Source organism: Grampus griseus, assembly GCF_964374135.1.
Source record: "Grampus griseus genome assembly, chromosome: 18".
NCBI lineage: Eukaryota > Metazoa > Chordata > Mammalia > Artiodactyla > Delphinidae > Grampus > Grampus griseus.
The window spans coordinates 59,611,132-59,628,293 of NC_139012.1; the positions used below are offsets into that span (position 1 = coordinate 59,611,132).

General features: G+C 35.4%; 1 protein-coding gene across 1 annotated transcript in view; it reads left to right on the forward strand.

Moving 5' to 3' along the window:
* The window catches only part of LRRC63 (leucine rich repeat containing 63), a gene marked incomplete at both ends in the record, with an annotated part of 42,580 nt that overhangs the window by 12,786 nt on the left and 12,632 nt on the right, over positions 1-17,162 (forward strand). The window contains 2 exons of the mRNA XM_082675630.1: positions 5,998-6,096; positions 10,863-10,999. Of these exons, the coding sequence (XP_082531756.1) occupies positions 5,998-6,096; positions 10,863-10,999 (236 nt within the window). The remainder of the gene's footprint in view (positions 1-5,997; positions 6,097-10,862; positions 11,000-17,162) is intronic.

The window sequence follows — 17,162 nt, forward strand, 5'->3', positions numbered from 1 at the left end:
ACATTTCATTATACATCTGTCAAGACCCATTGAATATACAACAAAAGGTCTGAACTCTAACATAATTTACAGATTTATGTTGATAATGATGTGCTAATGTTAGTCCACTGATTGTGACAAATATACTGGTGTGTGAGATGTTGATGTCGGGAGATGTACTGGATGTGTGTGGGGAAGGGGTATGTGGAAAAGAAAGATCTCAAATAAGTAACCTAACTTTGCACTTTAAGGAACTTGAACAAAAGAGCAAACTACACCCAAAATTAGCAGAAAGAAGGAAATAAAGATTAGAACAGAGATAAATGAAACAGAGGATAGAAAAGCAATAGGGAGAATCAATGAAACCAAAAGTTAGTTCTTTGAAAAGAATGACAAAGTTGACCTTTGGCTAGACTAAGAAAAAATAGAGAGAAGGTCCAAATAAATAAAATCAGAAATGAAAATGGAAACATTTCTACTGGCTTCACAGAAGCAGAAAGGATTATAAGAGAATACTATGAACAACTGCATGCCTGCAAATTAAATATCCTAGATGAAATGAAACATTTTCTAGTAAAACATAAATTACCAAAACTGACTCAACAACAAATAGAAATTTGAGCAGACCTATAAAAAGTAAAGAGATTGAATAAATAATCAAAACCTCCCAACAAAGAACAGTGCAGGTCCAGATAGCTTTATGGGTGAATTCTGCTAATCGTTTAAAGAAAAAGGAACATATATACTTCTCTAAATCTTTCAGAAAATAAAAGAGGAAGGAACACCACCCAATTCCACTGTTGTGCTGGTGGAGGGGGCGGGAATCCCACATCACCCAACAGTTCTTGGACACCAGCTGGGTGTCCTACAATTCAACTCAATTCTGACACTATCTACCCAGAGATAACATCAGATTCCACACGTAAAGTGCTCAGTCCCATAAGACTGCTCTACACTTCAGACGCCAATCACAAGCCCAGGTGGTTACCTGTGATTCTGACCAACCACCTACAGACTGGAGGTTCCAAGGACCCCCTCCAACTCAGGATGCCAATCACAAGTTGTTACCTATAGTTCTGATTGACTGGCTATAAATCAGAAATTCCCACGACCCCTCCTGATTAATTCGCTAGAGTGGCTCACAGAACTCAGGAAAGCTATTTACTTACTTGATTACTGGTTTATTACAAAGGATATTAAGGGATGTGAATCAACAGTTATATGAAGAAAAACATAGGACATGGTATGAGGAAAGGGTGTGGAGACCCTACACCCTCTCCAGGTGCTACTCTCCCCAAATTTCCACGTGTTCACAGACCTGGAAGCTCTCCAAATCCTGTCCTTCTGGTTTTTATGGAGGTTTCATTAATAGTATAATTGATTAAATCATTGGCCACTGCTGATTGAGCTCAGTCTTCAATCCCTTTCCCTCTTCAGAGGTGAGGGGACTGAAAGTTCCAACCTTCTAATCACATGGTTGGTTCTTCTGACACCCAGCCCCTTTCAAAAGTCACCTCACCAACATAAATCCAGTTGTTGTGGAAAGGTGTTTGTTATGAATAACAAGACACCCATTTCGCCTTTATGGTTCTGATTCAATTTCAGGAGCTGAAGATAAGAGAATAAGTATTATGACAAAAGATGCTCCCATTGCTCTTATTGTTCAGGAAATTCCAAGGGTTTTGGGAGCTGGTAGCGAGGAACCATGGATAAAGTCCAACTATATATGAGAAATATATTTTGGTCATTCAGATGACCAAATACATTTTTTAACAAGTAAAAATATCAACAACATATAACACATTTTATGCTATCAGTATAACCCAGATATCAAGGGAAGATAAAGACACCACAAGAAAACTACAGATCAATATCCTTTGTTAATTAATTAATAAAATTGCTAAATCCATGATAGGATTAAGAAAAAAAGAAACACTAAATACCAAATTCAAAATTTAAAAAGGGGAAATCACCACATTTCCTACAGACATTAAAATAGAAAATAATGAAATAATAAGAACAACATTTTCCCAATAAATGCAACAACTGTGATGAAATGGAAAAATTTTTTGAAAAACACAACTTGCTGAAACAGACACAACAAGGACTAGAACATCAGAAAAGTCTTGCACCTGTAAAAACCTAATTGAAATTTTAATTAAGAGCCTTCACACAGAGAAAGCTCCAGGCACAAACAGCTTCACTGGTGATTCTATCAGACAATGAAGAAGGAAATAATATCAGTTTAGGCTAACTCCTTCAGAAATCAGAGGAGGAAGAACACTTGCTAACTCATTGTTTGATGCCTGTGTAACTCTCCTACTATCTCTTCAGATATTGCTCCCGTCTCATTCCTTTTGTCTTCTTCTTATCAGACTCCAGCTACATGTATCTTAGGCCTTTTCATCTTGTCCCATATATCCCTTACTCTCTTCCTGTATCCCTTTTACTTTCTGTGCTTTATTCTGAGCATTTTCTTCTTACCTAAATTCTGGTTCATTCATTCTCTTTTCAGCTTTGTGAAATCTGCTGTTAAACCCTTTATCAAGTCCTTAATTTTGGTTGGTTTCTTTTATAATCTAATTTCTTTGAACTTTAAATTCTTTATCTTATAATTTGATTTTTCGAGGCTATTAATCACAGTTAACTTTTTTTTTTGTTTAACACATCTGACGTATCCAAAATATGGACCTTCCATGGGCCTATTTCTATGGTCTATCATTTCTCTTGATTTTTGTCGAAGTATCTTTTTGCACGTCTTTTTATTTTTGATTGCATGATAGATGTTGTGTAGAAATAATTTGAGGCCATAGATAATGTTATATTCTTCCAAAATTTTTTTATTGTTGCTTCTGACAGGCAAAGAGGCTAGGGGATGTTCATCTTAATCTAATCAAAATCAGCTGGTTTAATGCTGGACTTTAATTTTGGTAGAGATTTCCTGTTAAACTTCTTTCCTAAGGCTGTAGCCTTTTAGCCACCTCATATCAAGTCTGAAGTCCCTTCTCCTTGGGAAGCCCTGAATTCCAATTTTTGTCTCCCTAGCCCTGTGAGACTGGCTATAGTTCGCCACCACAGCTTTGGATTAGGCAAATGACTTTTGGAGAAAAATAGTGTTGAGTGCTGTGTTTAACACCCTGAGATTCCCTTCTTTCTGGAATTTTGGCTTCTTAAGACCTAGCTACTTTAGTCATTCTCCAAGTCTTTGTTGTGTTGTGTTTGTTTCCATTTTTGGTTTTAGTTGAAGGGCTGGTTTGAAACAAGGCTGTTGCCCATTAGTATAAGTGAAAAAATCAGATTATCTGGTTTTGAAGTGAATTACTTTATTTATTTATTTCTTTTTAAATAAATTTATTTATTTTTGGCTGCGTTGGGTCTTCACTGCTGCACACAGGCTTTCTCTAGTTGTGGCGAGCAGGGCCTACTCTTCATTGCAGTGCATGGGCTTCTCATTGTGGTGGCTTCTCTTGTTTCGGAACACGGGCTCTAGGCTCACGGGCTTCAGTAGTTGTGGTGCATGGGCTCAGTAGTTGTGGCTCATGGGCTCTAGAGCGTAGGCTCAGTAGTTGTGGTGCATGGGCTTAGTTGCTCTGCGGCATGTGGGATCTTCCCGGTCCAGGGCTTGAACCTGTGTCCCCTGCACTGGCAGGTGGATTCTTAGCCACTGTGCCACCAGGGAAGTCCCAAAGTGAATTACTTTAAATCAGAGGTTGGCAAAGTTTTTCTGTAATGGGACAGATAAGTAAAATTTTAGACTTTGAAGTCTACATGGTCTCTGTCACAATTAATCAACTCTGTTGTGTAGTATAAGGACAGCCATATTACAACACCCAAACTTAGAGTGTGGCTGTGTTCCAATAAAACTTTATTTATAGAAACAGGTGGCAGACTGTAGCTCACTGATTCCTGCTTTAAATCGAGGAAGAGTATATCTTCTAAAGAGTTAAATGGAGCTAGTCAAGAGAAACATCTACTTACACAGTCATCAATATTATTTTAAAAGAATATTTGACTCCAGAGTAGAATCCTGAGCTCTGTGGGGATGATATAAAAGAATTAAAAGTAATAACTTCTAATCTATCTCATGGACTTATTAAGGAAACAGATTTTACATGAATAGAATTTACACAAAAAAAATGTACTGATTAATTTAATACAGACTCAGTGCATCAATGCTTAAATGTTGCTAGAGCAATTCAAGAGCTTGAGAAAGCCTCCACTTTCTTGGTGTTGTTTAATTCTTCACATCCTTATCATGGTAACTGCAGCAAACAGGTTTTATGATGGGATGGTAAAAGAGAGATCCAGCATACCTATGCTGGGCAGACCTCATAGTATATCCACAGTGAAGGTTCCTGGGATTCCATGAGGCAATAAGAAGGTCCTGGATAGTCACTCATTCAGCCAATATTTAGTAATAACCCACTATGTACCCAGTGGTAAACTATGTATCTCATTATGTATCAGTGTGCAAAACAGAAAAAAAAAAACCTATTTCATGGAGCTTATACTTTAGTGGGATGAGATCATACATACATACATTTATATATAGTCTGTCCTCTGGTGATAAGAGTTATGAAGAAAAATAAAGCAAGTGGAGGGGACAGAAAGCCATCAATGGGGCACTGGTTTGAGAGGTTGCTATTTGTGATAGGATGTGATGACTTACGAGCAGACAGCTGCCTATAAGCAACCTGTGAATGAAGTGAGAAGATACTTCATGGGAATAGATGGGGGAAGAGTTTTCCAGGCAGAAGAAAATGTAAAGGCACTAGTTATCTGAGCACACTTAGTGGAATGATTACAGACTGTGACAGACACTTTCCTGCTACATAATTTAGTGTACTACTAGTTATGTCGAGAAGAGATGAATGTTTAGTGACAGGAAGAAAGAACACCTACTCTTCTATAGGTGTATATTTCTACCAACATCTAGACATTTACAAATATTGATACTTTAATAAGAGGTCAGTCTTGAAACCAGTACTGTCAATTCTAAGATTCTTTAGCCATGAACCTCATCTCTCTCATACAGTGCATGCCATAACCCAATGCATTGGTAGCAATGCCTCCCTTCACTATAAGCTGAGGTTTGATCCTTCAGCATTAGAGTTCCTTGGTTCATTCAGCTGAACACTACTGATTCTATGATACTTAAGAAACAAATGTACCAACTTTCCTGGAATATTAAAGATACTGGGGGCACTAAGCATGTCTTGGTCAATTTGGGCTGCTATGACAAAATGCCATAGAGTGGCTTAAAAAATGGACATTTACTTCTCACAGTTCTGGTGGCTGGGAAGTCTGACACTGAGGTGTCAGCCAATTTGGTTCCTGGTGAGCGCTCTCTTTTTCACAGCTGACTTTTTGCTGTATCCTCACATGTGGAGAGAAAGAGATCTCTGGTCCACTGTTCTTATAAGGACACTGATTCCATCGTGAGGGCTCCATCCTTAAGACCTCATCTAATCCAAATTACTTCCCAAAGACTTCACTTCTAAATGCCATCATGTTGGGGATTAGAGCTTCAACAAATGAATTTTGGGGGAACATGAACATTTAGTCCATAACAAAAGCATATGTTTTCCTCAATCAGAAATTGGCATATTTAAGCAAGAAATTTTAAGAAGACGTTAGATTAATAGAAAGATAACAGAGAAATAGAAGTAGAAACATGAAAAAAAGAGGGGGTAAAGAGAATTAAATATAAAATATATTTAATTACTTATTTCAGCATGTAGTGGACAGTCAATAAATGTTTGCTTGTTATTAACTGAAATAATGCCTTTCACACATGTAACACTATATTTATTACAGATGTAAATACTTAGTTTTTCTATTTTTTTCTTTACATATTTAAGAAATTATTATCATGAAAGACTAAAATAAATGAATGGAAGATTATTATAGGCTTGTTATTAGGTCACACATTTAGACTATGTGCTCATTTTTTTAAACACTAATATAAAATATTTTGTGCATGGTAAATAATTCTTATCTCTTGTCACTTTCTTTTAGGGCTTTTTTCTCCTGAATTGTCCAGACCTAACATCTTTGGCTTTCCAATTGATATATCTTAATTTATCATATAATAACATCGGTTACTTTCCCACAGAAGTGAGTCCATTTTTATTATTGTATATATTGTCATAATTTATTATTATTAATAATTATAATTTAAAAATAGACACTTATGATACCCTGGAGTTACTATAAATAAATATATTTTGGATTGTATCCTAAAAGGCTTATTTTTAGAAGTACCAAAAGTATAGTACATTTTTCTTAGCAAGTCCCATGACACAATCCCCAAAGACTGTGTTATGGTCAGGCTCTCAAATATGTTCTCATAATTGTACAACGTATATAAAATTATTTATTTTTCTGATTCTGAATAAAACCTAAGATATACTTTATCCATGCTAATTGGAAGCTTTAAAGGCAATGTTTAGTGACAAGGTAATATGATGTTGTAACAAGTTTTAATTACAATAGGCTGAAATAGGATATTCTGCTTAATAAAACATACCAAGGATAATCAGATATGGGGTGAGATGATTCAATGTCATTATATAAACAAGTCATTATAAGTAATTAGGACAGATTATGTTTTCAGTGTCTTTAGTCATTGTTTCATTGGTCACGGGGTGTTTTGTTGTTTTGTGAATTGATTTCCAGAGTATTAACTTTTAGTAAATTAATTTCTAGCAAATTGACTTGCTTTCTATTTCAAACATGTAGTATTGGAAACATATATTTTCCATAATTTCTATGATATTGTGTTTTTTTTTCACTAGAAGAGTTATTTGTTCTTTTCTAGTATATCACACTAGTTTTATTAATTTGACTAAGACAAATTGACAAGAATTCCCAAGGAATATAGGGATCTTAGTTCTTCACATTAATTTTAACCTTTCTTCTAAACAGTCATATATGAGGCTTGTGCATCTGCCAAAGAATACTCTAACCACTCAAGCAGAATGTATAACCATATGGGAGATTTTCAGGTGTAAATTATGAAGTGCTCATTTTTAAAGTGATAGAAATAAGTAGAACTTGCCATTAAAATGCAGATCAGTGTTGTATAGCTATAGATAAAATGTTCCAATGAAAATGGCAATATCCAGGCTTGGAAGGGCCGTACTAGGGGTAGGCAAATGATGCCAAGTTATTAGCATAGTGTAAGTGAAATGAATAGAAGACTAGAGGCTGGCATACATGTGGTGATTGGACAAGTTTCATGGAAAATTCAAGATGGTAGACTCTGGCAGAGACAGAGCCTACTGAAATAGTTTAGGACAGGAAAAGGTAGAAGCAGAAATGGTAAATATAACAAACCATATAATATATACTTGGTCTCCTTTCTTCTCTTAGCTTCTTTAAAAGACACAAAATCACATACAATAGTAATTAATTATAATAATGTATTGTTACGTTTGTAACATATATAGATGTAATATGTATAACAATTATAGTACAAAAAAGGAAGAGGGAATAGAGCTATCTAGGAACAACATCTCCATATCTCACTGGAATTAAGTTAGTGTAAATCTGAAGTAGATTCTGGTAAGTCAAGGTGTATATTACAACCCCTAAAGCAATCACTAAGAAAATAACTGAAGAGAATACAGTGGGAAAAAAATCATTAAATTAATTTAAATGTTATACTAGAAAATATCCAGTTGATGTAAAAGAAGACAGTAAAGGAGGAACAAAAATGACATGACATTTAGAAAACTATAAGTGAAATTGTGATGTAAATCCAACCATGTCAATAATAACATTAAATGTTAATACATGAAACAATCAATAAAAAAATACAGTTTGCCAGCCCCAGTGATAGTCTGTCTAAAGGAGATACACTTAAGAGTAAAAGATCCAAAGAGGTTAAAAGTAAAAGTATAGGAAAAGATATATCATGCAAATAGCAATCATAAGAAAGCTGGAGTGACTATACTAATATCAGACAAAATAAATTTTAAAACAAAAAATGTCACTAGAGATAAAGAGGGACATTTTGTCAATCTTTCAGGATGCTGTAACAACTATAAACATTTAGGTACTTAACAACAGAGCCCCAGAATACATGAAGCAAAAACTGAAAGAACTGAGGGAAGAAATAGAGAATTCAAAAATAATAGTTGGACACTTCAATACCCCACTTTCAATAACACACAGATCAACTAGACAGAAGATGAAAGTGAAATGGAAGACATGAACAACATTACAAACCAATAAGACCTAACAGACATTTATGGGACACTCCAACCAAAAGTAGCAGAATACATAATTCTCAAATTCACGTGGAACATTTTGCAGAAGAGACAATAGGTTAGTCTACAAAAAATTTTTAAAAAAATTGAAAGTCACAGAAAGTATATTTTTGGGCCACAGTGAAATTTAATTAGAAATCAGTAGCTGAAAGAAATTTGGAAATAAATGGAAATTAAGCAACACACTCTTAAATAACCAATGAGTCAATGAAGAAATCAAAAGGGAAATTGAAAATTACTTTGAAATAAATAAAAATCAAAACACAACAATCCAAAATTTATGAGATGCATCTACATCAGTGCTCAGAGGGAAATTTATAGCTATCAATTACTATACTAAAAAGGAAAAAATCGAAACCTAATATTCCATCTTAAGCCACAAGAGAAAAAGAGCTAAATAAATCTAAAGAAAGAATAAGGAAGGACATAATAAAAACTAGTGAAACAGGGAACAGAAAAACAATGTCAGCAAAACCTAAAACTGTTACTTTGAAAAGATCAACAAAATTGACTAACCTGACATAAACTGACCAAGAAAAAAACAAAGATTCAAGTTACTAATATTAGGAGTGAAGGATGGGATATCATATCAACCTTACAGAAAAATTTTTTAAAGATTTTAAGAGAATACTACAAATAACTGTATACCAGCCAACTAGATAATGTAGATGAAGTGGACACATATTGAGGAAGACACAAGAAAGGACTCAAGAATAAATAGAAAACCTGAATGGTTCTATAAAAAAAGAAAGAGTTTCAGTAGTAATTTTAAAACTTTCCTCAAAGCAAAGTCCAGGATCAGATAGCTCCATTGGCGAATTCTGCCAGATATCTTAAAAAGAATTAACACCAATCCTTTACAAACTCCTATGAAAAATTGGAGAAAACGTTCTCATTCAAACTATTAAACCCGTAATACCCTGATACCAAAACTAGACAAAGATATGGAAAGAAAAGCAAACTACAGAACAACAGCTCATGAATATAGATGCAATAATCCTCAACAAAATGCTAGTAAACCAAATTCAGCAACATATAAAGAGGATTTTCCACCATAACCAAGTGAGATCTATTCCAGGAATGCAAGGTTGGTTAAACATACAAAAATCAATCAATGTGATTCCACATTAATATAGTGAAGGGTTAAAAAAAACTATACAATTATATCAACAGAGACAGAAAAATCATTTTACAAAATCCAACATCCTTTCATGACAAAAACACTCAACATCTATGAATAGAAGGGGGGCATCCTCAACTTGATAAAGGGTGTCTACAAAAAACCCACAGCCAATACCATACTTAATGGTGAAAAACTGAAAATTTTCTTCCTAAGATCAGGAACAAGATGAAGATGTCTACTCGTGTCACTGTGTATTGTACTGGAGTTTCTAGCCAAGACAATTAGACAAGAAAAAGAAGTAAAAGGCATTCACACTAAAAAGGAAGGAGTTTAAACTATCTTTTGTTGTAGCTGATACGGTCTTATATATAGAAATCCTAAGGCATTCACTAAAAACTATTAGAACTAATGAGTGAGTTAATCAAGGGTGCAGTGTACAAGATCAATATACAAAAATCAATTGTATTTCTACATACTAGCAACAAACAATTCTGACAAAATTAATAAAGCAAATCTACTTACACGAAAAAGAAGAAAATAATTAGAAGTTTAACAAAAGCACAAAACTTATACTGTGAAAACTGCAGAGCATTGTTAAAAGAAATTAAAGAAGACATAATTATATGACAAGACATCCCATGTTCATGGATCTGAAAACTTAACATTGTTAAGATGGCAATACTTGCAAATTGATCTACAGATTCATTGCACTCTCTATGAAAATTACAACTTGCCTTTTTTTCAGAATTTGACAGGCTGATCCTAAAGTTCATATGGAATTGCAAGGGATTTCAAATAGCCAAAACAATCGAAAAGAAAAAGCAAACTTGGAGGACTTAAACTTTCTGATGGCAAGAATAAGCATGCTCTACTCCACCAATTTTAAATCTTCATGATATAAGAAGTTTTAATTTAATGTTAAAGAGAGCTAATGTAAAAGCTTGTTAAGATTCACTAGAGAGGAAGAAATATATAAATCAAGCAAAGATTGTGGATTTAAATGGCATACTCTATTTTTAAATTTCATATGAAAAATCAGTTATTTACAAATTACTGTGATATCAGAGTGAATCAAGCTGGCTATGATATCAGACACCCCATGATTGCTACGGTTAATTCCACTTATTTTCTTGATTCTGCAGGTATCTCCTACATTCCTCATTCTTGACATTCCTCATTCTTGGTTGTCTCTTATGAAACCGTGAGCTTGATCAAATAGGATGATTTTCCCATTTAGAAAAGGAACATTCTTGAGTCAAGGGTATATGAGTACAGTAGCTGCACTATCTTACCATATCATACATATGAATGCTGGTTAGTTATTTTCAAGGCTTACCAAAGGTATTTATTGAGATATATGACACAGCCAATTAGTGTTACCATACTGATTTGACTGCATTGGTTCAAAGAGTTTATAAAATGTAAAAAATAAGGATTCGCACACTTTAGTATTCTACTCATGCTTATTTCTCTTTTCCATTCTTCAGATATTTTGTCTTAAAAATTTACAAATACTGAATCTGAGAAATAATCCTATCAAAGAAATCCCTTCTACAATTCAACAACTTAAGTTCCTTAGAACTTTCAACATCGCCTTTAATTTGATTACTACGCTTCCACCTGGGTAAGGTTGATAGTCTGAGATTCTAAACACAGAAAATAAAGAGCATATAATTTAGAAAAGGATCAATTTCCCTTCTGAAAGCAGCTAGCTACTTTTTAGCCATTTGATAATTTTTATTCAGTTCCAGTTAGCTGATTTGCTTCTAATTATTGTGTTAAAAAAAAAAAAACCTACCAGCTACATAGATGGCAATTAATCTGGGGCTAGTAAATACATATCTAGACATCAATTATCTGAGTATGGATTAAATCATATAAAGAAGCTCAGGTGAGAAACTTACACCTATCCCTTGGTAGCCTTTTTGGATATCGAAAGAACTCTGAACTTGGAATTAAGAATTCTAGCCTTGGGACTTCCCTGGTGGCGCAGTGGTTAAGAATCCGCCTGCCAATGCAGGGGACATGGTTTGGGCCCTGGTCTGGGAAGATCCCACATGCAGTGGAGCAACTACGCCCGTGTGCCACAACTATTGAGCCTGTGCTCTAGAGCCCACGAGCCACAACTACTGAAGCACGTGTGCCTAGAGCCCGTGCTCCACAACAAGAGAAGCCACTGCAATGAGAAGCCCACACACCACAACAAAGAGTAGCCCCTGCTTAACACAACTAGTGAAAGCCTGTACGCAGCAATGAAGACCCAATGCAGCCAAAAATAAATAAATTTATTTATTTTTAAAAAAAACATCGAGAAAAAAAAAACAATTCTAGACTTTTAACTTCAAAGTTGAGAATTATCTATTTGATCTGGAGAAAGACACAACCATTCTAGGCCTCAATTTCCTAATCTATGAACTAAGAAATTAACTGTATGATGTCTAAGATCCTTTAAACTCTGATAGGAATGTTTATATCCAGGCATAAAAGAGATGGATTTTTTTCCCACATATGGACTGGTAATTATTTACGTCTTAATGAAAGTTTTGAACCAAAACCTTAACCAAATGCCAAAACAAGATATCTCTTCCAGTTAGATTTTAACAAATTGAACGTAGGTTAAGGGCAAAAAGTTAAGAGCACAGGGACTCTTAAATAGTTTAACATTTTGCAGAAGAAGTTCTTATAGTAATTAAGAAAGTGCATCAAAATTCATTTATAAAACTGTTCATCCAGCATTGTTTGTAATTAACAATCCAAGATCTACATTAAAACACTGTAAAACTATTCATTTTGAAAAATTAAATAAAAATTATATCATTTCTGTGTAAAAACACTTATATACACATCACACATTACACATAAAATGTATTTAAAAAGAAAGAATAAATACTAAGTAAAGATATTGCATTATGAGTTTTATTTTTGTTTGACTCATCTATCTTTCCAGAGTAACATAAAGTGTACTGCCTTGATTCCCTGCCTGGATACTAGAATCAGCCATTTCTCTTAGGAAACCCTATTTCCTTTTTATTGGAGGATGGTATTTAAAAAACAAGATCTGGGTGCTGTATATTCCCACTGCTATTGGGATGATATTGCTTCTAGACACTCTCAGTGGACAGAGATAGATAACTTATGTATGTATACTAATCTGTGTACACACATATCTATAATTGTTTGTGTATACACACACACACATACATCTATGTACACACACCTCACTCCCTGAAGTTATGAAGCCATAACTGTAACAAAAGTTTAAAAACAAATGCTCTTATCTTTTTCTCAGTGGATACCAGGAGGAAAATGACATAGAAAATTACTACTTTTAACTAACAGAATCAAAGTTTTGCCTTGTTTTGGTTCAGTTTGATTTAATTAGCCAGCATGTTCTTTGGGAAAGAGAAGCTGTTTGGAATAAAGAATTTAAGAACATACTTGTGAACCCTGAAGTAAGAGCTGATTCTAAAAATGAACAAATTTATTTTCCCATATTGGTATTGATTAAAGATAGGGATTGAATTACTTTGTGTCCATATACCTGAAGAACAGGGAGTACTAATTTGATTTCATACTGACTTGGATAAACTACTTAACTTCTTATAGCTTCCTTTTTTTTTTTTACAGTTCTTTTTTTTAAAAATATCTTTATTGGAGTATAATTGCTTTACAATGTTGTGTTAGTTTCTGTTGTACAACAAAGTGCATCAGCTATAAGTATACATATATCCCCACAGCCCTTCCCTCTTGAGCCTCCCTCCCATCCTCCCTATCCCACTCCTCTAGGTCATCACAAAGCATGGAGCTGATCTCCCTGTGCTATGCAGCAGCTTCCCACTAGCCATCCATTTTACATTTGGTAGTGTACATATGTCAGTGCTACTCTCTTACTTTGTCCCAGCTTCCCCTTCCCCCTGCCACCCCCCCCATTTTCTAAGACTGTGTCTTTATCCCTGCCCTGCCACTAGGTTCATCAGTACCATTTTTTTTAGATTCCATACACCTGTGTTAGCATACGGTATTTGTTTTTCTCTTTCTGACTTACTTCACTCTGTATGACAGACTCTAGGTCCATCCACCTCACTACAAATAACTCAATTTCGTTCCTTTTTATGGCTGCGTAATATTCCATTAATATGTGTGCCACATCTTCTTTATCCATTCATCTGTCGATGGACACTTAGGTTGCTTCCATATCCTGGTTACTGTAAATAGTGCTGCAATGAACATTGTGGCACATGTCTCTTTTTGAATTATGGTTTTCTCAGGGTATATGCCCAGTAGTGGGATTGCTGGGTCATATGGTAGTTCTATTTTTAGTTTTTTAAGGAACCTCCATACTGTTCTCCATAGTGGCTGTATCAATTTACATTCCCACCAACAGTGCAAGAGGGGTCCCTTTTCTCCACATCCTCTCCAGCATTTATTGTTTGTAGATTTTTTTGATGATGGCCATTCTGACTGGTGTGAGGTGATACTTCATTGTGGTTTTGATTTGCATTTCTCTAATAATTAGTGATGTTGAGCATCTTTTCATGTGTTTGTTGGCAATCTGTATGCCTTTGGAGAAATGTCTATTTAGGTCTTCCACCCGTTTTTGGATTGGGTTGTTTGTTTTTTTTGATATTGAGCTGCATGTGCTATTTGTATATTTTGGAGATTAATCCTTTGTCAGTTGCTTCATTTGCAAATATTTTCTCCCATTCTGAGGTGTATTTTCATCTTGTTTATGGTTTCCTTTGCTGTGCAAAAGCTTTTAAGTTTCACTAGGTCCCATTTGTTTATTTTAAATTTTATTTCCATTACTCTAGGAGGTGGGTCAACAAAGATCTTGCTGTGGGCTTCCCTGGTGGCACAGTAGTTGAGGGTCTGCCTGCCGATGCAGGGGACACGGGTTCGTGCCCCGGACCGGGAGGATCCCACGTGCCGCGGAGCGGCTGGGCCCGTGAGCCATGGCTGCTGGGCCTGCGTGTCCGGAGCCTGTGCTCCGCAGCGGGAGAGGCCACAGCGGTGAGAGGCCCGCATACCACCAAAAAAAAAAAAAAAAAAAAAGATCTTGCTGTGATTTATGTCAAAGAGTGTTCTGCCTATGTTTTCCTCTAAGAGTTTTAGAGTGTCTGGCCTTATATTTAGGTCTTTAATCCATTTTGAGTTTATTTTTGTGTATGGTGTTAAGAAGTGTTCTAATTTCATTCTTCTACATGTAGCTGTCCAGTTTTCCCAACTCCTCTTATTGAAGAGGCTATCTTTTCCCCATTGTATATTCTTGCCTCCTTTGTCAAAGATAAGGTGACCGTATGTGTGTGGGTTTACCTCTGGGCTTTCTATCCTGTTCCATTGATCTATATTTCTGTTTTTGTGCCAGTACCATACTGTCTTGATTACTGTAGCTTTGTAGTATAGTCTGAAGTCAGGGAGCCTGATTCCTCCAGCTGTTTTTCTTTCTCAAGTTTGCTTTGGCTAGTTGTGGTCTCTTGTGTTTCCATACAAACTGTAAAATTTTTTGTTCTAGTTCTGTGAAAAATTCCATTGGCAATTTGATAGGGATTGCACTGAATCTGTAAATTGCTTTGGGTAGTATAGTCATTTTCACAGTGTTGATTCTTCCAGTCCAAGGACATGGTATATCTTTCCATCTGTTTGTATCATCTTTGATTTCTTTCATCAGTGTCTTATAGTTTTCTGCATACAGGTCTTTTCCCTCCTCAGGTAGGTTTATTCCTAGGTATTTTATTCTTTTTGAACACTCCCATTTACCACTGCAAGGAATCAAGGTAGCTTCCATTTTTTAAATCTGTAAATAATATTAACAATATTGCTGTGGTCCAATGAAAGACCATTCTAAACTGCCACAAACACATAGTAGGCTCTCAATAAATAATATTTATGTTGCTGTGGTGGTGATTAATGTTATGACATGCAAATATTAATGCTAGCACAATCTTCCAAGCCAACAGCAAGCGTCTAGTTTAAGCATCTCATTGCTCAATGATGTGCTGATAAATAAAACAATGAAATAAATGTAAAACATTCTATACACCCTGAAAATTGTGATAGATTTGTTGCTAGTGGGGTATAGAGTATCAAACCAAACTAAGGCCATCTAAACAAATGTGCTCTCTAAAATCGTATATAGATGAGATAAATTTCAACTCTAGAGCCTATGAAATTTCTTAATTAGCTTTCTCAGTGCTGTCTACAAGCCCAATTAAACATCACAATCAACAGGAATTTATCATCAACAGTGAAAGCCTAGAACCAGACTAGTTTGCTTGTACTGAAGTAATAAGGGAATACAAAATGACTCTAGAAACTGCCTAAGGCAAGAAAATGAAATAACATAATTTTGAATTAAAAAAATGGAACAGATGGTACTAATATTTTCTTTACAGAGGTGGAAAAAAAGTCTGAGATGAACACTGAACTGAAAAGTTTTTTTTTTTTTTTGCTTTTCTATTCAATCTCATTACTTTCTCAGAGCAAATGATTTTATATTAACTGGGGTCACCATACCTTTTATTCAATTGTGATTTCATAAGCACTTTTGATGTGCTAGGCACTGGCCAAAGCACTGGATATACAGAAATGTAAAATAGAATCCTTGGCCTCCAGAATGTCATAGTTTAGGAGACACTTATTACACAGTGTGATAAATTCTGTGATAGTGGTAAGCAGAGAAGTACAGAAGAGGCAGCTCACCTATTCTGAAAGATGCAGGAAGAGTTCCTTGGAAGAGGTAACATCTAAGCCAAGACTTAAAAAATGAAAGACACTGATCAAATTCGGGGGAACTGGAGATATGTGAGAACTGGGCTAATTCAGGGAAATTCAGCAAATAAATTCTGGGCCTGAGGTGAATGTCGGGTAGTGTGAGAGGTGAGTTGGACGAGTAGTCTGGGGACAGATCATGAGGACCATTATAATCCACACTAAAATAGTACGAAGTTAATGAAATATTGTGCTCATGATGTCTTAGTTAATAATCATGCAAGTAGTTTTTCATCCTTTAAGGAAAACAGGAATGTATTTGAGAAGAGCATTCACAAAGAGGGGAATATTTACTAGGGATTTTGGTAAATGTCATACTTCAATTCCAGTCTCCAAGAAGCAACTCCCACTCCCACCCCCCAGGAGACAGGACTCTCTGCGTTAGCCTTTGTGTTCTTTGGTTCTTACTTTTAAGTACTTTGCTTAATGGAAAGAAAGACCAAAGATATTTCACCAGGAAAATCTTAATGCAACTGCACTGGGTTGAATGGTGCCCTTCAAAAATTCATGTCCATGCAGAACCTTAGAATGTGATCTTATTTGGAAATAGGATCTTTGCAGATGTAACTAGTTAACATGAGGTCATACTGGATTAGGGTGGGATTAGGGTGGGTTCTAAATCCAATAAATGGTGTCCTTATAAGAAGGCCATGTGAAGACAAAGGTGGAGATTGGAGTTATACTGCCATGAACTAAGGAACACCAAGAATGGCTGGCAACCACCAGAAGAGGGGGCAAGGGACAGTTTCTCCCTCAGAGCCTCCAGGGGAACCAACTCTGCCGACCCCTTTATTTCAGACTTCTGGCCTCCTGTATTGTGAGAGAATAAATTTCCATTGCTTTAAGCCACCCAGATTGTGCTATTTGTTATGTCAGCCCTAGGGAACTAATACAGGTGGTTTTTTCTAGATGGGGCTTTACCAACTCTAAACATTTCAAACCAGTCTTAAGGGATAGATGAATCATTTTTAGGAAATTTCATTGTAATTATACCATCTATAATAAAAGAAAAGTCTAAG